Here is a 25,684-nt window from a genome sequence, read left to right on the forward strand (position 1 = left end):
GATAAAATGGCCACACATGCCACTATGGTCTTGTCGATGGATATTGAGAATGCCATTGTTTGAGAAGTGATTGTGTTCTCTACCTGTGACTGACATGAGTATATACTTAAAAAATAATTTTCTTAGAATTAGAAAATGGGAGTTCAGTTATAACCACAGGTACCTTTTACTGAGGACTTCATGGTCCAAAGTTATTTCTTTTCTGGTAGGCGCAAGCAAACTGTCGAGTAGGAGTTGCAGCACTGAATACTCTAGCAGGCTATATCGACTGGGTGTCTATGAGTCACATCACTGCTGAAAACTGTAAACTCCTGGAGATACTGTGTTTGCTATTGAATGAACAGGAACTTCAGTTGGGAGCCGCTGAGTGTCTTCTCATTGCAGTCAGCAGAAAAGTAAGTTACCACTTCAAACTGATTTATCCTCAGAGTCTCAGAAGTAGGCTGTGTATGTGTTTAATTGCATGTTATGGCACAAAGTCATTTAAAGGTTTGGGTTTTTTTCCTTGGTGCCAACTTACTGCCTGCTTCTAACTCCCTTGGACAGGAGTTTGCCAATATTCAAGGGATCGTTTGGCAGAATATGGAGATTTGTCAGACTACATGGTTCTCGAAACAGCCATGATACTTGGCAGTTTACAGTTAATAGATAAAAGTAAATGTTTAAGTTTAAAACTCGCTTGATGAATGACAAGGAATCTTGGATGGTGGCTACACTGGGTTTATATCTATTTTTTTTTTCTTTTAATTGAGACAGTCTTGCTCTGTCACCCAGGCTGGAGTGCAGTTGCATGATGTTGGCTCACTGCAATGTCCGCCTCCCGGGTTCAAGCGATTCTCTCACTTCTGCCTCCCAAGTAGCTGGGACTATAGGCGCATGCCACCATGCCCGACAATTTTTTGTATTTTTCGGTAGAGACGGAGCTTCGCCACGTTAGCCAGGCTGGTCTCGAACTCCTGACCTCCAGTGATCTGCCCTCCTCAGCCTCTTAAAGTGCTGGGATTATAGGCGTGAGCCACCGCGCCCAGCTTATATCTGTCTTGGCTAACCAATGGAACCATGACTCTTTTCTCCATGGGAATATTATCTACAAATGTAATTTACTTTGCTGTCATATCAGCATTATTGCCCAACACATTTATTTGTTTATTTATTTATTTATTTATTTGTTGAGACAGAGTCTTGTTCTGTTGTCTAGGCTGGAGTGCAGTGGCGCAATCTTGGCTTACTGCAACCTCCGCCCCCCGGGTTCAAGCAATTCTCCTGCCTCAGCCTCCTGAGTAGCTGGGATTACAGGTGTGTGCCACCACACCCAGCTAATTTTTGTATTGTTTAGTAGAGACGGGGTTTCACTATGTTGGCCAGGCTGGTCTCGAACTTTTGACCTCAAGTGATCCGCCTGCCTCATCCTGCCAAAGTGCTGGGATTACAGGCATGAGCCACTGCGCTTGGCCTCCCAAAGCGCTAGGATTACAGGTGTGAGTCACAGCGCCTGGCCTGATTTTTGTATCTTTAGTAGATATGGGGTTTCACCATGTTTGCCAGGCTGGTCTCGAACTCCTGATCTCAGGTGATCCGCCTGCCTCATCCTGCCAAAGTGCTGGGATTACAGGCATGAGCCACTGCGCTTGGCCTGCCTAACACATTTAAAAATGTAAGTTTATGCTTCTTCACTGAACTGATAGTTTTGATAAAAAATATGTAAGTTTATCCAGATTTTGTTTTAAAGAATTGGGCTTCTTTCTAGTCTTTCACTAAACCCTGCGGTATATAAGAAATTATGAAGTCGATTTATTTGATTATATGCTTATAGAAGATGTCGGTACTTTGAAGTATAGTTTATATGACTATGTTTCCCTAAAACTGGGTCTAGGGCAAGTTGGAAGACCGGAAGCCCTTGATGGTCTTATTTGGGGATGTTGCCATGCATTATATACTCTCCGCTGCACAGTGAGTATCTTTACTTTTCAATGTGTTTTCTAATTTCTTTGTCATTTTTCTATTTTCTTTGGATATATCTGAAGTTTTTTTTTTTTTTTTTTTTTTTTTTTTTGAGATGGATCTCACTCTGTTACCCAGGCTGGAGTGCAGTGGTGCAATCTCGGCTCATCACAACCCCGGTCTCCTGGGATCAAGCAGTTCTCTTGCCTCAGCCTCCCGAGTAGCTGGGATTACAGGTGCGCCACCATGCCTGGTGAATTTTTCTATTTTTAGTAGAGATAGGGTTTTGCCATGTTGACCACGCTGGTCTCGAACTCCTGACCTCAGGTGGTCTACCTGTCTCAGCCTCCCAAAGTGCTGGGATTATAGGCGTGAGCCCCTATGCCCACCTTAAGTTCTTATTTAAATGCTAGCTGTCAATTGACAGTGTTTTTGGATAAGAAAATGAGGCATTGGCCGGATGTGGTGACTAACACCTGTGATCTCAGCACTTTGGGAGGCCAAGGCAGGTGGATCACTTGAGGCCAGGAGTTTAAAACCAGCCTGGCCAACATGGTGAAAACCCCATCTCTACTAAAAATACAAAAATTAGCCAGGTGTGGTGGCACACGCCTGTAATTCCAGCTACTCAAGAGGCTGAGGCAGAATATCTTGAACCTGGGAGGCAGAGGTTGCTGTGAACCAAGATCACGCCACTGCACTCCAGCCTGGGCAACAAAAAAAAAAAAAAAAAAGAAAATAAAGCAGTAATGACCAAATGTGGTAGCTAATATTTGTAACCTCAGCACTTGGGGAGGCCAAGGTGGAAGGATTGATTGAGTCAGGAGTTTAAGACCAACCTGAGCAATATGGCGGGAATCCATCTGTACAAAAAAATACAGAAATTAGTCGGGTGTGGTGGTATGTGCACTTGTAGTCTCAGCTACTCAGAAGGCTTAGGTGGGAGGATCACTAGAGCCGGGAGGTCCAGGCAACCGTGAACCATGATAGTGCCACTGCACTTCAGCCTGGGCAACAGACTGAGACCTTGTCTCAAAAAAATAGTTTTAAACACTTTATAAAGTTAAAAAGTTACAGTAAGCTAAGCTAAAGTTAATTCATTATTGAAGAAAGGAAGTGTTTTTTTGGCGGGGGCGGGACGGCGTTTTGCTCTTGTTGGCCAGGCTGGGGTGCAATGGTGCGATCTCGGCTCACTGCAACCTCTGCCTCCTGGGTTCAAGCAATTCTCCTGCCTCAGCCTCCCAAGTAGCTGGGATTACAGGCATGCTGCACAATACCCAGCTAATTTTGTATTTTTAGTAGAGACAGAGTTTCTCCCTGTTGGTCAGGCTGGTCTCAAACTCCTGACCTCAGGTGATCTACCCGCACAGCCTCCCAAAGTGCTGGGATTATAGGCATGAGCCACCACGCCTGGCTGGAAAATTTTTAAAATAAATTTAGCGGGCCAGGTACGGTGGGTCATGCTTGTGATCACAGCACGTTGGGAGGCCAAAGCAGATGGATCACCTGAGGTCAGGAGTTCGAGACCAGCCTGGCCAACGTGGTGAAACCCCATCTCTACTAAAAGTACAAAAATTAGCTGTATGTGGTGGCACACATCTGTAGTCCTAGCTACCTGGGAAGCTTGGGAAGAGATCGCTTGAACCTGGGAGGTGAAAGTTACAGTAAGCCAGGATTGTGCCCCTGCACTCTAGCTTAGGCAACAGAGTGAGACTTCATCTCTAAATAAATACATTTAGTTTAGCCTGAGGGTACAGTGTTTATATAGTCTACAGTAGGGTCCAGTAATGTCCTAGGCTTCCACATTCACTCACCACTCACTCTGGACTCACGCAGTACAGTTTTCAGTCCTGCAGTCATTCATGGTAAGTGCTTTCTATAGGTATACCATTTTTTATCATTTATACCATATTTTTACTGTACTTTTTCTGTATTTAGATACACAAATACTTACCATCGTGTTACAATTGCCTGCAGTATTGGCTACAGTAACATGCTATAGAGGTTTGTAGCCTAGGAGCAATAGACTATGCCATATAGCCTAGATGTGTAATAGGCTATTCCTGTCGTGTAAATTTGTGTAAGTATACTCTATGATGTTCAAACAGTGATGAAATCGCCTAACGATGCATTTCTCAGTACACATCCCCAGTCATTAAGTGATGCATGACTGTTAGGGCTTCCATGTACTTTCTTCCAGTTGCTCTAGAAAATTCTAAAGCAAGGCCGGGCGCAATGGTTTATGCCTGTAATCCCCATACTTTGGGAAGGCAAGCCATGAAGAATTGCTTGGACCCGGAAGTTCAAGACCAGTCTGGACAACATGGCAAGACCTCATCCCTACAAGAAATCAAAATAAATTAGCTGGGTATGGTGGCATGCGCCATAGTCCCAGCTACTCAGGAGGCTGTGGTGAGAGGATCCCTTGAAGCCCATTAGTTAGAGGCTACAGTGAGCCATGTTTGAGCCACTGTACTCCAGCCTAGGTGTGACAGTAAGATCCTGTCTCAAAAAGAAAAGAAAAGAAAATATTAAGGCATTTCTTGATAACATGTTTCTTACCAGGAAGTCACGCAGAACTATATATTGTAAGTAGGTGAATCTGTTGCAATACCATCTTTTTGATACTGTTTACTTTTGGTCCCAAGGAGAAATGAAACGGTGTGAGGCACATGTGTTTTACTTAAAATCTGTTACTACCAATTCTAATACACATTTATCATGGCTTCCTTCCCTGTAGAGACTGCAGCACTGTTTTAAGGTATCCTATTAATTAAATGAATAATGTGTTTTGGGTAGTGACTATTTTTAGGTCTAATTCTTAGTTCCATAGAGATCATGACACTCATACTAAGTGATGTCCCTTTTCTATTTGTGCTATGGGTCCCATACCACAACCATGGTTCATAAAGCTGTGATTCCAACCCATGCAGTCAAATTCCAGAGATTGCACTGGACACCATAATACCATCTTGTCCTTCAGTGTTCCTAAAGCCTAGGCCTCGTTTACCCCAAGGCCCTTGCCTTTTACATGATACTCTCCTCCTCCAGAAGACAGCTAATATGACTGCTGTTCACACTAGTAGTTATTAATTGCTGTTTGTGTGAATAGTCCTATATCATTTCAGGTCAGGTTTTGCCACCAAATAAGTTAAAAAAAATTTTAAATTGTTGATTTAGCAAAGCTGTTGGAATTCTACTGAATTACAGACCTAACTAACTGACTTGGAGAAATGTGACACAAAGTGATGTTTTTATTACAGCCTTTTTAATTTTGTAGGTGATATAAGGAATTCTCTCATCTTACAGGAATGCTGATGGAGGAGGTTTGGTAGAAAAACACTATGTCTTTCTGAAGAGGCTCTGTCAGGTGTTGTGTGCGCTGGGCAATCAGCTGTGTGCATTGCTGGTGAGCTAGTGCTTGCTTTCTGGAGAGTTTCAAGCCCATTTGGGAAGAGCATTTAGAAACTTATGATTCAATAAGGGGTTACAAATGTCACTGATTTTAGCCTGATGGGGCAGTGCCCTACAAGTTATTGCATGATTCTGTAGATTAAATTATCTTAATAGAATACTGTTTGAGTGATCTAAATTTATTTTAACAATAAAATAGCTATACCAACATCAGATATCCACATCTATTATTCCATAAAGTCAGTGTTGGTTTCTTGTAAATTTTGGTACTTACAGAACCTTAAGCTGCTGAGTGCTTTATGCTTTTACATTCTATAAGCCCACGAAACATGGACTCGAATAAAGAACGCTTTTCCCAATCTAAGGGGTGTGTTACTGGATCACAAAAGAAAACTTGAGTCTGATTGACCTGGAAAACCTGCCATTAGAGAAATATTTAATACTCAGTCTTATAAGTTGGAAGATAGGACATTGGAACAGACATTAGCAATTGATGTTATATCTTTTTGTGGTGGTTTAAATGGTTAGAGAGGATAGTTTCACAGATAGAAACCACTGAGGGGGCCAGGCACAGTGGCTCATGCCTCTAATCCCAGCATTTTGGGAGGCTGAGGTGGGCAGATCACCTGAGGTCAGGAGTTTGAGACTAACCTGGCCAACATGGTGAAACCCTGTCTGTACCAAAAATTCAAATATTAGCCAGGCGTGGTGGTGCATGCCTGTTATCCCAGCTACTTGGGAGGCTGAGGCAGGTGAATCGCTTGAACCCAAGAGGTAGAGGTTGCAGTGAGCAGAGATTGGGCCACTGCACTCCAGCCTGAGGGCTAACTCATCTTAAAAAAAAAAAAAAAGAAAGGCCAGGTTCGGTGGCTCAGCCTGTAATTCCAGCACTTTGGGAGGCTGAGGCAGGAGAATGGCGTGAACCTGGGAGGCAGAGCTTGCAGTGAGTGGAGATCGCACCACTGCACTCCAGCCTGGGCGACACAGTGAGACTCCGTCTCAAAAAAAAAAAAAAAAAACAAAAGAAAAACTATTGAGGGGGTTATTTAATAGGTTGGGACACAGAGATGTGAATAGATAAGGTCTGAGGAAGTAATGCAGACTTTTTTTCTTCCTGTAATTTCTGAAATGAGTATTTTTTTTATTTTACTATTTGACCACAGAATGGGTTTTAATGATGATGATTGAGTAGGCAAAGTAACTTTCCTATATTTTAGCCCTTGAAGTGATACCCTTCTTTAGCCAAAAGGAAATACAAAGTCCTTTTAAAACAAAATTTTTTGAGGGTTTAATTTATCTGTTTTTATTACTTCCCTGCTTTTTCTTCTCCTGCTTTTCTCAATCAACACCATTAATATAGTGGTCTTCTCCGACAGGGTGTAGATTCTGATGTAGAAACACCAGCAAACTTTGGAAAATACCTGGAATCTTTTCTTGCTTTCACAACCCATCCAAGTCAGGTAAACTTTTTACAGGTAACTTCTCAAAATTTCAGTTAGGTGAACCAATATCAAGCACTGTGTCCTGAAATATTATTGTAGATCACGTATAAAATGTGACTCTTCAGGCCTTGGGGAATGACCATAGGTGTCATTTCATTACGAGAATTATTGGCTCTTCTTCCTGAGCCAAATAGTGCACTTGTCTAGGTCAGCAGCTTTTCTCTTTAGGTAATATTCTGATTGTACTCAGTCACATGTGAGGTATGTCCCAGGTGATTTAGTACTAAAGTTATAAAGATTTTTAAAACAAAAGTCTGATTAATTGTTTTATAAAATTAATTTCACTCAGTTCAAAATTGTCCTTCTAATATCACTCTGAGATTCCAGTATCCTTTATTGCAAAGAAAAGAAAGTAGTAAAATTCAGTCCACACTCCAGGTAATTTCCTTGACCCATAGCCTATCTTAATAACATGTGGTCCATAGTGGGTAGTCATTACTGATACATTGCAGTGGAGACAGCTTCAAAGTATTGTACAGATTTATTTATATGAAAAAATGTAGTTGATAACTACTAAATAATAATCCGGGTTATATAAAATCCAAATCCTTAGACTGACGTTTTCTTTTTTTCTCTTTAGTTTCTACGCTCTTCAACTCAGATGACTTGGGGAGCCCTCTTCAGGCATGAAATCCTGTCCCGTGATCCTTTGCTATTAGCAATAATACCAAAATATCTCCGTGCTTCCATGACTAACTTGGTCAAGGTATATAATGAGAATCTAAATGTGGAATGTAAGTGTATACACATAATAAGACTTCAAGGCTGGGCACAGTGGCTCATGCCTATAATCCCAGCTCTATGGAAGGCTGAGGCAGGAGGATCACTTGAGCCCAGGAGTTGAAGACCAGCCTGTGCAACATGGCAAAAGCTTGTCTCTACTAAAAATACAAAAAAATTAGCAGAGCATGGTGGTATGCACCTGTAGCCCCAGCTACTGGGGAGGCTAAGGTGGGAGAATCACCTGAGCTTGGGAAGTTGCGGCTGTAGTGAGCTGAGATCGCACCACTGTACTCCAGCCTAGGCGATGAGAGTGAGACCCTGTCTCAGGGGAAACATAAAAAAGACTTTGGCATTATTAACAGCCCTTTCTTCATCACTAAGATTCCTTTATTGGACATATTTTCTTATTCCTCAGGAAGAAATCAGTCCTTACTGGTTATTATAACCGCTCTTCCATATGAGAGTATTTATATATCGTAAGTATTGGGCTAGGTGCTAGGGCAAGAGCAGTGACCATACATACAGTCTGCTTTTTAACCCCTGAATTGCTATTTATCTGTTTTTATGATGATTGAATAGGCAAAGTAACTTTCCTATATTTTTGCCCTTGAAGTGATGCCTTTATTTAGCCAAAAGGAAATTCAAAGTCCTTTTAAAACAAAAGGACTTTGTAAACAAGGCCTTTTTAAAACAAAAGGCCACACCCAGCCACACTTGTTTTCTGCCTTGGTCTTCAATACTTTTTTGAATGAAACATACAAAGTTCTACAAGTTTATTCTCAGTGTTCAGTATTTGAGGCAAGTAGTTCTCAGTTCTTTCTTCCTTACTACATACTGAATTATCATTTTTTCTTGGGACCCTAAAAGAATTCAAGAATTTAATTCTCCCTGAGGAACTTGGAGGATGGTATCAACTAAAAGTATTCTCTTTCTGCTACTGAGGAATACTGGAACTGGGAACAAACTGTGGACCTGTGATAGAACTGAAGTGGTTATTTACCATACAATATCTCATGCAAACCCTTAAGTCTTAAATAAATTAAAAGTGCTTGAACTCCTGAAGCTTAAACACTCTTTCAGTGGGTCCATTTTCATCCCCTACCCCTATTACCTTTCTCTTTTCAGATGGGCTTTCCTTCTAAAACAGACAGCCCTAGCTGTGAATATTCTCGATTTGATTTTGATAGCGATGAGGACTTCAATGCTTTCTTCAACTGTAAGTGATGTTGGCCTTGGATTTCTCTCAACAGTCTCAGAATGGCATCTAGTATTATGATTCATGGTGCGTGATGTTTGGGGTTTTTATGAAAGATCCCCAAATCTGGATAGCAGCCTACTTATTAAGCCCTAGTTTCCCATTGCAGAAGAATGCTGGGGCTGTATTCCAGGCATAGTGTTTTGTTTTACACCACAAACCCCCAAAGCACTTGGACATTGATGTTTAGGGACAGTAACCATACTTAAGATGCTCTTGACTTTTTTTCATACGTAGGATTAAATACCATCTTACCTTATGGTTCTTTCTTTACCCAAAAAAGTGGAAAAATCAATTTTATTCTAATATTCTAGTTCTGTTCTGTGTTTTCTGTGCCTTATTTCCTTTTTTTTTTTTTGAGATGGAGTTTTGCTCTTGTTGCCCAGGCTGGAGTGCAATGGCACAATCTCAGCTCACCACAACCTCCACCTTCTGGGTTCAAACGATTCTCCTGCCTCAGCCTCCCAAATAGCTGGGATTACAGGCATGCACCACGCCCGGCTAATTTTGTATTTTTAGTAGACACCAGGTTTCTCCATGTTGGTCAGGCTGGTCTCGAACTCCTGACCTCAGGTCATCTGCCCACCTCAGTCTCCCAAAGTGCTGGGATTACAGGTGTGAGCCACAGAGCCCTGCCTCCTCTTTTTTTTTTTTTTACAGCTTTATTGAGACAAAATTCATTTATCATACAGTTGACTCACATATAGTATATAATTTAATGATTTTTAGTATTTTTACAGAGTTGCGCACCATCACTACAATCAATTTTAGATTATATTTTCGTCACCCCAAAAATAAATCCTGTATCCACTAGAAGTCTTCCCCCAATTCCCTAATCTCTCCCAGTCCCTGGCAACCAGTAATCTACTTTCTGTCTCTGTTTTGCCTATTCTGAACATTTCATATAAATTGAATCATATATGGTCTTTGTGGCTGCCTTCTTTCACTTGCATAATGTTTTTAAGATTCATCCGTGTTATAACATTTATCAGTACTTGATTTCTTTTTTTTTTTTTTTTGAGATGGAGTCTCGCTCTGTCACCCAGGCTGGAGTGCAGTGGCACGATCTCGGCTCACTGCAACCTCTGCCTCCTGAATTCAAGTGATTCTCCTGCCTCAGCCTGCTGAATAGCTGGGACTACAGGCACATGCCACCATGCCCAGCTAGTTTTTGGGTTTTTAGTAGAGACGGGGTTTCACTGCGTTAGCCAGGATGGTTTCAATCTCCTGACCTCGTGATCCACCTGCCTTGGCTTCCCAAAGTGCTGGAATTACAGGCATAAGCCAGCATGCCCAGCCTGTTTTTTTTTTTTTTTTTTTTTTTTGAGACAGAGTCTTGCTCTGTCGCCCAGGCTGGAGTGCAGTGAAACACTCGGCTCACTGCATCCTCTGTCTCTGGGGTTCAGGCGATTCTCCTGCCTCACCCTCCCGAGTAACTGGGATTATAGGCATGCACCACCATGCCCAGCTAATTTTTTTATTTTTAATAGAGATGGGGTTTCATCATGTTGACCAGGCTGGTCTCGAACTCCCGACCTCAGCTGATTCACCCGCCTCAGCCTCCCAAAGTGCTGGATTACAGGCGTGAGTCACCATACCCCGCCTTCATTTCTTTTTATTGCCAATATTTCATTGTATGAATACACCACATTTACTCATTTATTCGTCTGTTGATGGACATTTGAGTTATTTCCATTTTTTGGCTATTACAAATAATGCTGCTATGAACATTTATATACAAGGTTTTGTGTAGACATAAGTTTTTGTTTCTCTTAGATATATAAATAGGAGGAGAATTGCTGGATAATATGGCAATTGCATGTTTAATATTTTCAGGAACTGCCAGGCCATTTCCCACAGCAGCTGCACCATTTTTTATTACCACCAATCTGATTTACTCTAAAAAAAATTTTTTTTTTAATTTTGAGACATGGTCTCACTCTGTTGTCCAGGCAGGAGTGGTGCTGCAATCATGGCTCACTACAATCTTGACCTCCCTGGGCTCAGCTGATCCTCCTACCTCACCCTCCCAAGTTGCTGGGACTATGGGTGCATGCCACCACATCTGGCTAATTTTTGTATTTTTTGGTAGAGACTGGATCTCACTCTGTTGCCCAAACTGGTTTTGGACTCTTGGGCAAAAGCAGTCTGCCCACCTTGGCATCCTAAAGTGCTAGGGTTTCAGATGTGAGCTACCACGCCCAACCCTGATTTCCTTTTAATTCCAACAGAAATGAGAGACTAAGTTTAGTTTGCCACTTAGAGGATCTAGTTGGTAATACAGCTTCCAGAGATCATTTATTTTTAAAAAATTCTGGATTCATTAATAAAGTTTTATTGATTATTACATGCAAAGCACAAGTCTGCAAAATAGTTCCTTTGAATGCTTTTCCCCTAGGGTGGTAAAGTAATAAACATTAAGTACCTATTTTATACCAGTTGTTGATTTCTGTCCTTCCCTTGGCATTTTCCCTTGGCAGCCTCCCGAGCCCAACAAGGAGAGGTGATGAGGTTGGCATGTCGTTTGGATCCCAAAACTAGCTTCCAGATGGCTGGGGAGTGGCTAAAGTACCAACTATCAACTTTTCTTGATGCTGGTTCTGTGAATTGTAAGTTTTTTTTTATTACTGAATGTTAGTGAAATGTTAGGACAGTATCAAAACTATATATAGGAAATGAGCCTGAGCCACACACACATCAGAACGATATACTAATACTAGTCAGAAGTAGCTTTGCTCACTGCCTAATTCTTCTTGGAGAGGGAGCGTTTTCATTGGCTCACACAAAAAAAGCAGATGACACATTTTAAATTTGTTTTAAGTTAGGGTAAAACCATGTCCTTATCAGTTTTGCCATCATTTTCCATTTCTAACAGAATCAACCAATTATTTATTGTTGATTTTATTTGCTTCACTTAAGGCACCAACTTAATAAATTGCATGCCTAGACCTAACTTCAAAACTTTTCAGCCAAATTCTTGCATAGCAGTATTCCTGAATTCAGAAAGGATCTCCCGTTAGACATAACAGGAATAATACAGGGACTTCTCATATCACTCAGCCACCGCAAAGCTTTTGGGAAATTATACTTTATACATAAAGTCAAAATAATCTCCCTCTACCCGAATGTCTCAGCCAGTTAACTTCTCTGTACTCCATATGTTTTGTCTGTGATCTTAATGCATGCTATATGTGTGTGACAGTATTAATAAAGCAAAAAGGCTGGGTGCAGTGGCTCACACCTGTAATCCCAGCACTTTGGGGGGCCGAGGCGGGCAGATCACCTGAGGTCGAGAGTTTGACACTAACCTGACAACCTTGGAGAAACCCTGTCTCTACTAAAAACAAAAAATTAGCTGGCGTGGTGGTGCATACCTGTAATCCCAGCTACTCAGGAGGCTGAGGTAGGAGAATTGCTTGAACCCAGGAGGTGTAAGTTGAGGTGAGCTGAGATGGCGCCATTGTACTCCAGCCTGGGCAACGAGAGCAAAACTCCACCTCAAAAAAAAAAAGAAAAAAAAGGGGCGAATTAACTAGTGCACGTCACTGCTTTAGAAAAGCACCATACTACTGGCTGACATTTGACGGATTTAAAATTCAGTTGTATTTACAATTGGCTCTGAAGTTCTCTGATATTTGGTAACTTGAAAGGTTGAGGAAGCCCAAATGTGTTGCACCAAGATGAAACTAGTAAATAGGACTGCGCTGTATGTAAGCAAGAAAAGCAATTGGTAAATCTTAGGCCCAGCAGGGTGGCCCACACCTGTAATCCTAGCACTTTGGGAGGCAGAGGCTGGGGATCACCTGAGATCAGGAGTTTGAGACCAACCTGGCCAACATGGCAAAACCCTGTCTCTACTAAAAATAAAAAATTAGCTGGGTGTGGTGGCAGGCCCCTATAATCCTAGCTACTCAGGAGACTGAGGCAGGAGAATCACTTGAACCCGGGAGGTGGAGGTTTCAGTGATCCAAGATCGTGCCACTGCACTCCAGCCTGGGCGACAGAGCAGGACCCCGTCTCAAAAAAAAAAAAAAAAAAAAAAGCGGCTAGGCGCAGTGGCTCATGCCTATAATCCCAGCACTTTGGGAGGCTGAGGTGGGTGGATCACGAGGTCAGGAGTTCAAGACCAGCCTGGCCAGGATGGTGAAACCCTGTCTGTACTAAAAAAAAAAAATACAAAAATTAGCTGGGCATAGTGGCAGGCGACTGTAATCCCAGCTACTTGGGAGGCCGAGGCAGAGAATTGCTTGAACCTGGGAGGCTGAGGTTTCAGTGAGCCGAAATCTCGTCACTGCCCTCCAGCCTGGGTGACAGAGTGCGACTCCATCTCAAGCAAACAAAAAAAGAAAAGTAATTGGCAAATCTTTTTGCTTGTGCCTTGCTATTTGAGTGGTGTGCTATGATAATATTTGTAAACTTAAAGGGTGGCATCCTTCTCTAGACATAACCCTTAAGGTTTTCATGAGGCTATTGGATGTGAAGCAGTGTTTTGTGTATTATATTGTTTCCTTATTGGGAAGATTCTCTATGGTCTCAATTTTAATTATTTAGATTCTCATGGAAAAGATTATAAAGGGGGAGGAGGGGAGAAACTAATTCATGTTTATCAAGTGCGTACTAATGGGCCAGGCAGTGTTTTTGATGTTCACCTGCGTATTCTCATTCATTACTCAAAATGGTTTTATTAAGGCTCATAGAGGTGAATTCAGACTGCTCATTGTTAGAGGAGGAGGCATGGTAGGAACCTTCACCTACCTCACTGCTTTCAGCACACATCATCTTTTCTTTGCCCAAGCTGAGACGGGTTAGATTACCCTGCGCCTTCAATCATGAAATTCTCAGGTGTTCTCTAAAGCTCCATTGTCTCTCTGTGTCTTCTGTGATCTTTTAATGCTGATATTTGTGTGTGTGTGTGTGTGTGTGTGTTTTAAAGCTTGTTCTGCAGCCGGAACTGGAGAAGGAAGCCTCTGTTCTGTCTTCTCACCTTCATTCGTGCAGTGGGAAGCCATGACTCTTTTTTTGGAAAGTGTTATCACCCAGATGTTTCGAACACTAGATAGAGAAGTAAGTAATTATTTCCCATGCTGACTGCATGACTGTTTTGACCTTTTTCTTTTATTTTCTCTTTCTTTTTTGAGACACGATCTGTCTCTGTTGCTCAGGCTGAAATGCAGTGGCACAATCATAGCTCTCTGTAACCTCCAACTCCTGGGCTCAAGCAATCCTCCTACCTCAGGCTCCTGAGGATCTAGGACTAGTCACGTGCCACCACACCTGGCTAATTTATAATAGAAATGGAGTCTGTGTTACCCAGGCTGATCCCAAACTCCTGGCCTCAAGCGATCCTCCTGCCTTGGCCTCCCAAGGTGCTGAAATCTCAGGCATGGCCCACAACACCTGGCCAGTTTTGATCTTTTTTTAACTGGTAGTAGAATAAGAAGATCTATGGATGTATGTCTTACAGAAAAGGAAGCAGATTTAGAGAGGCTAAATAGCATACTCAAGTTCAAACAGCTAATTAAATGGCAAAGCTGGGACCAAAACTCAGATCTTTCTAACTCTAAGCCCTACCACATTTAGTATACATTTTAAGTACCACACTGCTTTAGAATACTGTAGGCCACCAGTATAGTGGCCACCTGTAGGTCTGAAAAGGAGGGTATGCACAGGGAGCCTCGACTGATCGGTAAAATCATATTTCTTAAAGTGGGCAGATGAAGATTTACTAAATTATAGAGAAATAGACAAAAGATATAATCCGATAATCTATAGAGGAGAACCTAAAGTAGCTGGTAAGCTGGGCGCAGTGGCTCATGCCTGTAATCCCAGCACTTTGGGAGGCCAAGGCGGGCAGATCACTTGAGTTCAGGAGTTCCAGACCAGCCTGGCCAACATGGTGAAACCTCATCTCTACTAAAAATACAAAAATTAACTGGGCATGCTGGTGCACATCTGTAATCCCAGCTACTTGGGAGGCTGAGGTACGGGAATCACTTGAACCCAGGAGGCAGAGGCTGCAGTGAGCCAAGATCACGCCATTGCACTCCAGCCTGCGTGACAGAGTGAGATTCTGTCTCAAAAAAAAAAAAACAAAAGGGTGGGGCACAGTGGCTCAGGCCTGTAATCCCAGCACTTTGGGAGGCTAAGCTGGGTGGATCACCTGAGGTCAGGAGTTCCAGATCAGCCTGGCCAACATTGCGAAACCCTGTCTCTACTAAAAATACAAAAATTAGCCGAGCAAGCATGGTGGTGGGTGCCTATAATTCCAGCTACTCAGGAGGCTAAGGCAGGAGAATCATTTGAACCTGGGAGGTGGAGGTTGCAGTGAGCTGAGATCGTGCCATTGCACTGAGCAACCAAGTGTGATATATAAAGTAGCTGATAAATCTGAAAAACATTCAGCCTCATGATCAATTGAAGAAATACAAAATTTAAAAGGTTTTAGGGAATAATATACTGCTGAGAAGATGGTAAGAAGCGCACACACAGCTGAGTTCACACTTGTAATCCTAACACTTTGGGAGGCCAAGATGGGAGGAATGTTTGAACCCAGGAGTTTGAGACCAGTCTGGACAATATAGTGAGACCTCATCTCTACTAAAACTAAAAAAAAATTAGCCAGGCATGGTGGTGTGTGCCAGTAGTCCCACCTACTTGGGAGGCTGAGGCCGCAGGATCACTTGAAACCAGGAGTTTGAGACCAGCCTGGTCGATATAACAACACTTCTACAACTTCCCTACAAAAATTTTTAAAAGTATCCAGGCATGGTGGTGCCCGCCTGTAGTCCTAGCTACTCAGGAGTCTAAGGCAGGAGGATCCCTTGAGCTTAAGAGTTTGAGGTTACAGTGAGCGATGATTGTGCCACTGCGCACTCCAGCCTAGGTGACAGAATGAGACCCTGTCTCTTTAAAAGATGAAAAGAAAGGCCGGGCGTGGTGGCTCAAGCCTGTAATCCCAGCACTTTGGGAGGCCGAGGCGGGCAGATCAGGTCAGGAGATCGAGAACATCCTGGCTAACCTGGTGAAACCCCGTCTCTACTAAAAAATACAAAAAACCAGCCGGGCGAGGTGGCTGGCGCCTGTAGTCTCAGCTACTCGGGAGACTGAGGCAGGAGAATGGCTGAACCCGGGAGGTGGAGCTTGCAGTGAGCTGAGATCTGGCCACTGCACTCCCGCTCGGGCGACAGAGTGAGACTCCGTCTCAAAAAAAAAGAAAAGAAAAGAAAATGTAGCCAAAATGGTTATTTCTGAGTGGAGGCAGTCATGTCAACCTCTGTTTTATGTCTTTGTTACAGGAAATTCCTGTTAATGATGGAATAGAGCTATTGCAAATGGTTCTGAACTTTGATACCAAGGATCCCCTCATCCTGTCCTGCGTCCTTACCAATGTCTCTGCACTCTTTCCATTTGTCACCTATAGACCAGAGTTCCTGCCCCAGGTCTTCTCTAAGGTATAAAGTCCATCTCCTTTGTAAATTTTATTTTGACATTTCTAAGTTAATTTTTATTTATTTTATTTTTTGGAGACAGGATCTTGCTACATTTCCCAGGCTGGACTCAAACTCCTAGTCTCAAGGGATCCTCACACCTCATCCTTCTGAGTAGCTGAGACTACAGGCATGCACAACCACGCCTGGCCTAAGCTAATTATCTTTGTAACTATTTTTGAAATTATGTGAGGCAAACTAATAAACACAGCTATTTATTCATTTATTAAATATCTACTCAGTACTTACTGCGGATCAGGCACCATGCTAGTGCCTCACTCTTTAGGAACACTCTGGGAAGAAAGGCACAAAAACAGTTAATGTTACCTATATGGCATTGCAATGAAGACTTGTATAAAGGAGGGTATTAGAGTGTGCTGTCGGGCTGGCAGGGGATTTATGAGAGGAAGGAACACTTTCTAGGTTTCCAGTTCAGTTGACTAGGTGGGTGATAGATCCACTACCTGAGTCAGAATACCAGATCAGGAAGGAGAACGGGGGTAAAGAAGAGAAGGCAGTGAGTATTTTGGAATACTGTGTTTGATGAATATGTAGAGCATCTTTGTGGAGACATCTCACAATAAATTGGCTATTTGAGGTTGAAGATCTAGACTCTAGAAAGTAACGAGATAAAATTAAAGCATCATCATCATAGAAGTCCCATAATGTATGTAGAGTTAGGAGACATGTGAGTCAAGCAAGGAACCTAGTGAATCGCCATCATTGGAGGAGTGGAGAAAAAAAATGAGAAGCTCCCACAGAAGGAAAAAGAGCCAGAGAAATGAAGAAAATGTTCTATCACAAGACCAGTAGAACTTCAGAAAAGTGGGCTCATTTGTTGCAAATTCTTTGAGTTGGAGAATGTTCAGTGAGTTTCTTGAGTATACCCTCATCTGAGTTTAATTCCTTAATAGTGGCCAAGGAAGCAGTCTTATTTCATTGGAATGAGGAGTAAATGGGAAGTAATGAAATGGAATCGAGGGGACAGATCATACAACTTTTGATAAAAAGAAGAGAGAGGGGTTTCTATAGCCACGTACTTGGGTGGTAGCCTGAATTGTTCTGGGATCCTATTGTAAAATGTTTTGATGGTAAAATTGTGACTCCGATGACTCTTGTAGAAGTATCTGAGAAAATGGACAATATGAATAAGCTCATGCCTGTAGTCCCAGCTACTCAGAAGGCTAAAGCAGGAGAATCAGTTGAGTCCAGGAATTCAAGGCTAGTCTGGGCAACATAGCAAGATCTCATCTCTTAAACAAACAAACATGAGTGACCTTTTTTCCTCCTCTTCCTTAGCTATTTTCATCTGTCACTTTTGAAACTGTTGAAGAAAGTAAGGTAAGACCATTAATTAAGCCAATAGATTCTAACTTCTCGAGTACAAATGTATGAATACCTGATACTCAGTTTATATTTTTATATAAATGGGAGGGGGTAGTAAAGGTGGTAGATTATCATATGATACGGTGTTTTGCCCTAAAGACACTATAGGGCATATAGGAAACATGGATTCTTGGTGGCTATAAATGTTACTCCATTTTACTCTTAGGGTTGTGAAAAATCATTGTGAACTTGTCCTTGACTGGAATACTTACATGATTCTATGCAGCACCTGTATATTGTATCAAAAGTAGCTCCGAGTTTGTTGAATGTCTCTTTTCAGGCCCCCAGAACCCGGGCAGTGAGGAATGTGAGGAGGCATGCTTGTTCCTCCATCATCAAGATGTGTCGTGACTACCCTCAGCTTGTGTTGGTAAGCTGCTGGACCCTGGCTAAAGTAGCCAAGTTTGGTTACATTTGTGTGTAAATCCAGCCTTCAGTGTACCTCACATAAATTAAAAACTAGAGGCTGGGGACAGTGGCTCACGTCTGTAATCCCAGCACTTTGGGAGGCTGAGGCGGACGGATCACAAGGTCAGGAGATCAAGACCATCCTGGCTAACACGGTGAAACCCCGTCTCTACCAAAAATACAAAAAAAAAATTAGCCGGGCGTGGTGGCGGGCGCCTGTAGTCCCAGCTACTCGGGAGGCTGAGGCAGGAGAATGGCGTGAACCTGGGAGGCGGAGCTTGCAGTGAGCCGAAATCGCGCCACTGCACTCCAGCCTGGGCGACAGAGTGAGACTCAGTCTCAAAAAAAAAGAAAAAAATGAAAAAACTTAGAAACCATAGCTTTGCATCAAATAAGCATCCTTGGCCGGGCATGGTGGCTCACACCTGTAATCCCAACACTTTGGGAGGCTGAGGTGGGTAGATCACCTGAGGCCAGGAGTTCGAGATCATCCTGGCCAACATGGTGAAGTCCCGTCTCTACTAAAAGTACAAAAAATTAGCTGGGCATGGTGGTGCATGCCTGTAATCCCAGCTACTCAGGAGGCTGAGGCAGGAGAAGCACTTGAACTCAGGAGGCGGCGGTTGCAGTGAGCCAAGACCGTGCCATTGGTCCAGCCTGGGCAGCGAGCAGAACTCCATCCCAAAAGTAAATAAGTAAACATTCTTGAATTAGTATTTTCTTAGTATAGTTAGTAGGATAGTTAGAAATGTGATGGCAATTGTAGTCTCTCTTCGAAATACAAATAGTTATCTGCCATATAGATTACTAAGTTTACCCCTATAATTCTACAACTCTTTACTATGTGATGGTCTTAATTACTACTGCCAAATGATGTGCCTGATCTTGAGAAAAGCAGATGCAAATCACAACCCTTTTCGGTGCATGGGGTTATAAGAAATGTAATATTACCCCAGCTTACAAATTATCCAGAAATTTCTTCTCTGAATGCACAGCGGTTATCTCTATATATATGTGTGTGTGTGTGTGTGTGTGTGTGTGTGTGTGTGTGTGTGTATATGTATAAAACAAGCTGATCTTTTCACATTTGTGGTATGGGAAAGTGCAGTTATCCAAATACTCAAGACAAGAGCTATCTTCTGCCTAAATTACCTTGCTTATTTAGGCAAAATAAAGACATATAACAGAATTAGCCAAATAATAGCCTTATAGGCCTGACTTTCCGGGGACTGCTTTGGTTTTCTTCTTTCTTGCTTGAGGGAGCCACCTCTCCTTGAAAATCAGACCTTTATCACCTCTGACTTTTTTTCTTTTTCATCTGTAGCCCAATTTTGACATGCTTTATAACCATGTGAAGCAACTCCTCTCCAATGAGCTACTGCTGACACAAATGGAGAAGTGTGCCCTCATGGAAGCCCTGGTTCTCATTAGCAACCAATTCAAGAACTACGAGCGTCAGAAGGTGTTCCTAGAGGAGCTGATGGCACCAGTAGCCAGCATCTGGCTTTCTCAAGACATGCACAGGTAAAGGAGACCCCTTGCCCTGACTCACTATACTCAAGCACCCATTTTAGTTTCAGAGCTAGGCCCAGGGTGGGGTAGGGGTTAAGGATATTGAAGTGTGATGGCATTATCCATGATATCTGAAGTTCTCTAAAAGCAGTCTTTTGTAATTTAATCTCTGGTTCAATTAGATTGTGGGTGGGGAAGGCACAGAGTGAGACTCCTGTGGTGTCTGCAGTGCAACACCAGCACATTTAGAGAAATGAGAACAGCTAGAAAAGGCCATACAACCACACAGACACTTACCTGTGCTCATACAGTAGAGAAATTATTTTCTTCTTTATATTTTCAAGATTATATCCTTGTTTAATTCTTAAACTGTTACTAATAACATTTGGGAGTGGGAAGGGAAGTTTGAACCTTCAAATGACAGCTGACAATTAGTATGATTATACTCCTCTCACTATAAAAACTGTTCTTAAGGGCCAAATAATCACAGCCTGTTAACGCCTGTGGAAGACACTGTCCTTGTTTAAAATCATGATATAACTTGTATTTCCCCGTCCAACCTTCAGAGTGCTGTCAGATGTTGATGCTTTCATTACGTATGTGGGTACAGATCAGAAGAGCTGTGACCCAGGCCTGGAGGATCCCTGTGGCTTAAACCGTGCACGAGTAAGACTTTCTGGGAATGGGAAGTGGCATTGGCCGTGGGTAGGAGTAGGGTGTTGTCTTTTGTCAAGTTTCTCATAGATTTGTTTTTTCTATACTGGTGAGAAACGTGGAAGTCTCCACTTCCCTAAGCTTCTCCTTTCTTTTCTTCTTTAGTCTTGAATTCTTGAGTTAGTTCCCACAGCAGAGCAGATGGTCTTTTCTATGAAGTCATTATTTTGGCTTTAAGGATCTCTAAATAGCTCTGAAGACTGAAGGTGTAATGAGGAAGTAGGTCAGAACTTGGTCAGCAGGGTGAGTCCTCCCTGCCATTGCTCTCTGGCATGTAAAGTCTTAAGTGATGGCTTAACTTGCAAACCTGAGATTTTTCAGTGCTTTGCTGTATTTAAATAAGCATTGTTCCTGGCTCCATTATGGCACAAGTCCCATTAATTAACCTGGCAAGTAGTAGGTTGATTCAGAGTACCGTGAGGGGGGATTAGGACACTAGCTGTCAAGGCCCAAGCTGGAGGGTGCAGAATCAACTCAAAGAAGATGAAATGATGGCATTTTAAACACTTTGTTTTGGATTGTATCTAAGCCACCTTCTCATCAGGGTCCTGTGGGTGGGTCACTACAGCTCCTAGAAAGACAGCTTACTGAAAGGGAAGTTTCCAGAGCCTACCACTGGCCCTGAAAATGGCAGTGAGAGGATCCCTCTTGGACTTCACCTTAAAGGAAGGGATGGGGGATTGCCGGGGAGCAGAGGATTATTTCATTCTCTCTGGCCTCCGTGTCACTTTTGCCAGAACCTTGAATATATCTAACGGTATTTTGTCTTTTTTTTTTCCTTTTTATATATATCTGTCATTCTTGTTTTTCTATAGATGAGCTTTTGTGTATACAGCATTCTGGGTGTTGTGAAACGAACTTGCTGGCCCACTGACTTAGAAGAGGCCAAAGCTGGGGGATTTGTGGTGGGTTATACATCCAGTGGAAATCCAATCTTCCGTAACCCCTGCACAGAGCAGATTCTGAAACTTCTTGACAATTTGCTTGCGCTCATAAGGTGAGTCAGAATAATGGCTTTTCTCTGTTGTTTTTTACTTTACCTTAAAACTTTCAAAAGTTTAGTCTGTTTATATGTCTTCATATCTTAGTGGTATTAATGAGGGATTGATTTAAGTCTTGTTTCTTTCTAGAGGTTGTCTCGGTTTTTAAAAAATAACATCAGCTCTCACTCGCATAAATCTTAATTTCCATATAAACCCAAGGGGCTAATCCCAAAAGGGCTTTTCTCATTTTGAGTCTCCTCTTTGTTGTTCTTCCCTTTCTTTATACTTCATCCCCATTTTTACTTGTAAGTTTTATTTGGTCTAAATTTTTTAGTAAAGGAATTGCTCTGAGTCTGAGCTCAAATGAACCAAACAACCGCTGGCTGAACATGCTAAACAAAGGAATTACACATTTTTCATCTGAGTTTGCCGGGTCCTTGGTTCTCAAAACTGAGTCCTAAGGCCAGTAGCATTAGCATCACCTGAGAGTTTATTTCAAAGGCAGAATCAAGGCCCCACCCCAGACATTAAATCAGAATCTGCATTTTAACTAGATCCCCAGATGGTTTATATACACATTAAACATTCAGAATCACTGTTCTAGATCACGAGTTAATATATTCAAGTGGAAGTAGGCCAGTATAGGCTTATGAGTTACTAGATAGATATTTGATGACTCAGGGATGCTCTCTAAATAAAAAGATAGGTTTTTTTATATAATTCAAAAAAGATAGGTTTTTTTATATAATTCAGTTATTGGCCAAAGAGTGCTTTTTTTGTATCTCACAGGATTTTTTTTTTGAGACAGAGTCTCACTCTGTCACCCAGGCGGCTGGGAGTGCAGTGGCGTAATCTTGGCTCACTGCAACCTCCGCTTCCCAGGCTTAAGCAGTTCTCCTGCCTCAGCCACCCAAGTAGCTGGGACTATAGGTATTCACCACCACTCCCGGCTAATTTTTGTATTTTTAATAGAGACACGGTTTCGCCATATTAGCCAGGCTGGTCTCGAACTCCTGGCCTCAAGTGATCCATCCACCCCGGCCTCCCAAAGGGCTAGGATTCCAGGAGTGAGCCATTGCACCTGGCCTCTCACAGGAATTTTAAATTACATCGTTAGAGCTCTTTTTCAGTACTTTTTAGCCCTTTCTCCAGGGAGTAAAAGCAGTCTCAACTGGGCAAACCAAATTATTCATGTCTGAGGGAAACTCTCCTGGGAATAGACACCTAAGACCTGAAGCCTAAGAACCAAAGATTTTAAATTAATGTTGACAAATTGGAGTGCTGGAGTGTCTGATAAAGTTGTCATTGTGGACATATCTGTGGAAATAGACAATATTTTGGCCAGGTGCAATGGCTCATACCTGTAATCCCAGCACTTTGGGAGGCCACGGCGGGTGGATCACTTGAGGTCAGGAGTTTGAGACCAGCCTAGCCAACATGGTGAAACCCCATCTCTACTAAAAATACAAAAATTAGCTGGACCTGGTGGCGCATGCCTGCAATCCCAGCTACTCCAGAGGCTGAGGCAGGAGAATTGCTTGAACCCGCGAGCTAAGATCACACAACTTCACTCCAGCCTGGGCGACAGAGTGAGACTTCCATCTCAAACTAAATAAATAAATAAAAAATAACATTTTCTTTTGATTTCAAAGGGAGGAAAGAGGTCTCTAAAAAGAAGTAGGACTTGTACTGAGAGGGTTAAACATTCAGTCAAGGAAAGGATTGTTTCCATTGTGATGTTTTTATTAATAGAGACGGGGTTTTGCCATGTTGCCCAGGCTGGTCTCGAACAGCTGAGCCTGCCTCAGTCTCCCAAAGTGCTAGGATTACAAGTGTGAGCCACCACACCCAACCCTATAGTGATGTTTTTTAAAACCACAAGGTTCTTCTGCAGCTAGAGAAATGTGAAAGTGATGGAAATCATGGGGCAAGAAACTAATCAACTAGGCCTTTTTAGGCCTGTGGCCAGAATCTATGTGGTAACAACCCAGACATGGAAACGGGGTTCATTCCTGGTTGGGTCTAGAGGCCACAAGACAATAGTATGGTTATCATTTTTTATATAATCTTCTTTTTAAAAAAAGTATAATCTCTTTTCAATTTCTAGTTACCTTCCTATTAGAGCAAGATTCTCAACGTGTTCACTATGTCTTTCTCCAGTTTTTTCTCTATAAATTCACTATTCCTATTTTCTATAGAAAGACAATGGAAAGTATATAATTGCTGTTGGTAGATAAGTAGGTCTTGAATTTATTTTGCAAACAAGACCTGTTCTGTGTATCTTTTCATTTAGGAGGCTAAAAGCAGAGTCAGCTTGACTTTAAGGACTCTATTTTCTTAGTCTTCAGATGGTTATTTTGATATTTTTCTAAGAGTTCAGTGCTTTTAGAAAATTCAAAAAATCAAAAGGCATTTTGAAAAATGCCTAACGTGTAATGATTGAGTAGATTGCTTGAACAGTGTGCAGCTAGAGCTATTAGAGTTTTGCTTTTTTAGTAAATTTTATTGGCTGGGTGCAGTGGCTCACGCCTGTAATCCCAGCACTTTGGGAGGCCGAGGCACATGGATCACTTAAGGTCAGGAGTTCGAGACCAGCCCGATAAACATGGTGAAACCCCACCTCTACTAAAAATGCAAAAATTAGCCAGGTGTGGCAGCGGGTGCCTGTAATCCCAGCTACTCAGGAGGCTGAGGCAGGAGAATCGCTTGAACCCAGGAGGCGGAGGTTGCAGTGAGCCAAGATCACACCACTGCACTCCAGCCTGGGTGACAGGGAAGACTCCATCTCAAAAAAGAAAAAAAAATAAATAAATAAATTTTATCTTGAAGTGTAACATTTATATAGAAAAGGGCATAACTTGTGACCGTGTGTAGATGAATTTTCACAAAGTGGACACATTCATGTAATCAGCACTCAGATCAAGCAGCAGCTTTACCCAGTACCTCTTTTCAGTAATTACCTGCTCCTCAAAGATAACTACTATTCTGATTTGCATTTATTTATTTATTTACTTACTTACTTTTGAGGCAGGGTCTTGTACTGTCGCCCAGGCTGGGGTGTAGTGTTGCGATCACGGCTCACTGCAGCTTCGACCACATGGGCTCAAGCAGTCCTCCCACCTCAGCCTCCTGGAGTAGCTAGGACTACAGGCGTGAGCAGCCATGCCCAGCTAATTTTTAACTTTTTTGGTAGAGACAGGTTCTCTCTCTGTTGCCGAGGCTAGTCTTGAACTCATGGGCTCAAGCGATCCTCCTATCCCAGCCTCCCAAAGTGCTGGGATAACAGATGTGAGCCACCTCACCCGGCCCACTATTCTGACTTTTAACATTTTGCCCAGGTTTTTGAACTTTATGAAAATGAAATCAGAAGTATGCACCTTTTGGTGTCTGCCTTCTTTTTGCTCAATATTTTATTTCTGAGGTTCATCCATGTTACTGCATGTACTTGTGTTTTTTTTGTTCTCCTTGCTTATATGATATTTCATTGTGTGAATATGCTGTAACTATTCAGCCTTGATGGACTTTTGGGTGATACTTTAATATTACAGATCATGCTGTTGTTGACATTCTTTTTTTTTTTTTTTTTTTTTGAGACGGCGTCTCGCTCTGCTGCCCAGGCTGAAGTGCAGCGGCCGGATCTCAGCTCACTGCAAGCTCCGACTCCCGGGTTCACGCCATTCTCCTGCCTCAGCCTCCCGAGTAGCTGGGACTACAGGCACCCACCACGTTGCCCGGCTAGTTTTATGTATTTTTAGTAGATATGGGGTTTCGCCATGTTAGCCAGGATGGTCTTGATCTCCTGACCTCATGATCCGCCCGTCTCGGCCTCCCAAAGTGCTGGGATTACAGGCTTGAGCCACCGCGCCCGGCCACTGTTGACATTCTTATGTCAAATATGTTTTGGTGAACATATATACATAATTTGTGTTGGATACACACATAGGAGTTGAATTCCTAGCTTATAAGAAATGTGTATTTTCTGTTTTTATAGATGCAACCTGTTTTTTAAAGTGGTTGTACTAATTTATATTCCCACCAGTTATATGCTGGAGTTGGGAGTTTTAAATTACTATTTTTTGGCCGGGCACAGTGGCTCACGCCTGTAATCCCAGCACTTTGGGAGGCCAAGGCAGGTGGATCACTTGAGGTCATGAGTTTGAGACCAGCTTAGCCAACATGATGCAACCCCGTCTCTACTCAAAATACAAAAAAAAAAAAAAATTAGCTGGGCGTTGGCGGGGGTGCCTGTAATCCCAGCTACTCAGGAGACTGAGGTAGGAGAATCCTCTTGAACCTAGGAGGTGGAGGTTGCAGTGAGCCGAGATCATGCTACTGCACTCCAGCCTGGGCAACAGAGTA

At 42.4% G+C, this 25,684-nt stretch overlaps 1 protein-coding gene and 1 non-coding gene across 3 annotated transcripts in view; one reads left to right on the forward strand and one right to left on the reverse strand.

The window, feature by feature from the left end:
- XPO5 (exportin 5) overlaps positions 1-25,684 on the forward strand; it is a 53,026-nt gene that overhangs the window by 8,313 nt on the left and 19,029 nt on the right. For both annotated transcript variants that reach the window (XM_023212887.1, XM_023212886.1), the window contains exons 7-20: positions 210-395; positions 1,874-1,950; positions 5,251-5,350; positions 6,732-6,815; positions 7,438-7,563; positions 8,706-8,796; positions 11,316-11,444; positions 13,769-13,899; positions 16,131-16,286; positions 17,622-17,663; positions 17,989-18,078; positions 19,441-19,640; positions 20,195-20,294; positions 21,158-21,339. In XM_023212887.1, coding sequence (XP_023068655.1) covers positions 210-395; positions 1,874-1,950; positions 5,251-5,350; positions 6,732-6,815; positions 7,438-7,563; positions 8,706-8,796; positions 11,316-11,444; positions 13,769-13,899; positions 16,131-16,286; positions 17,622-17,663; positions 17,989-18,078; positions 19,441-19,640; positions 20,195-20,294; positions 21,158-21,339 — 1,694 coding nt within the window. The remainder of the gene's footprint in view (positions 1-209; positions 396-1,873; positions 1,951-5,250; positions 5,351-6,731; positions 6,816-7,437; positions 7,564-8,705; positions 8,797-11,315; positions 11,445-13,768; positions 13,900-16,130; positions 16,287-17,621; positions 17,664-17,988; positions 18,079-19,440; positions 19,641-20,194; positions 20,295-21,157; positions 21,340-25,684) is intronic.
- Positions 23,547-23,673, reverse strand: LOC111543224. Its single transcript, XR_002731787.1, has one exon.

Source organism: Piliocolobus tephrosceles, chromosome 5 (assembly GCF_002776525.5).
Source record: "Piliocolobus tephrosceles isolate RC106 chromosome 5, ASM277652v3, whole genome shotgun sequence".
In the NCBI taxonomy this organism is placed as follows: Eukaryota; Metazoa; Chordata; class Mammalia; order Primates; family Cercopithecidae; genus Piliocolobus; species Piliocolobus tephrosceles.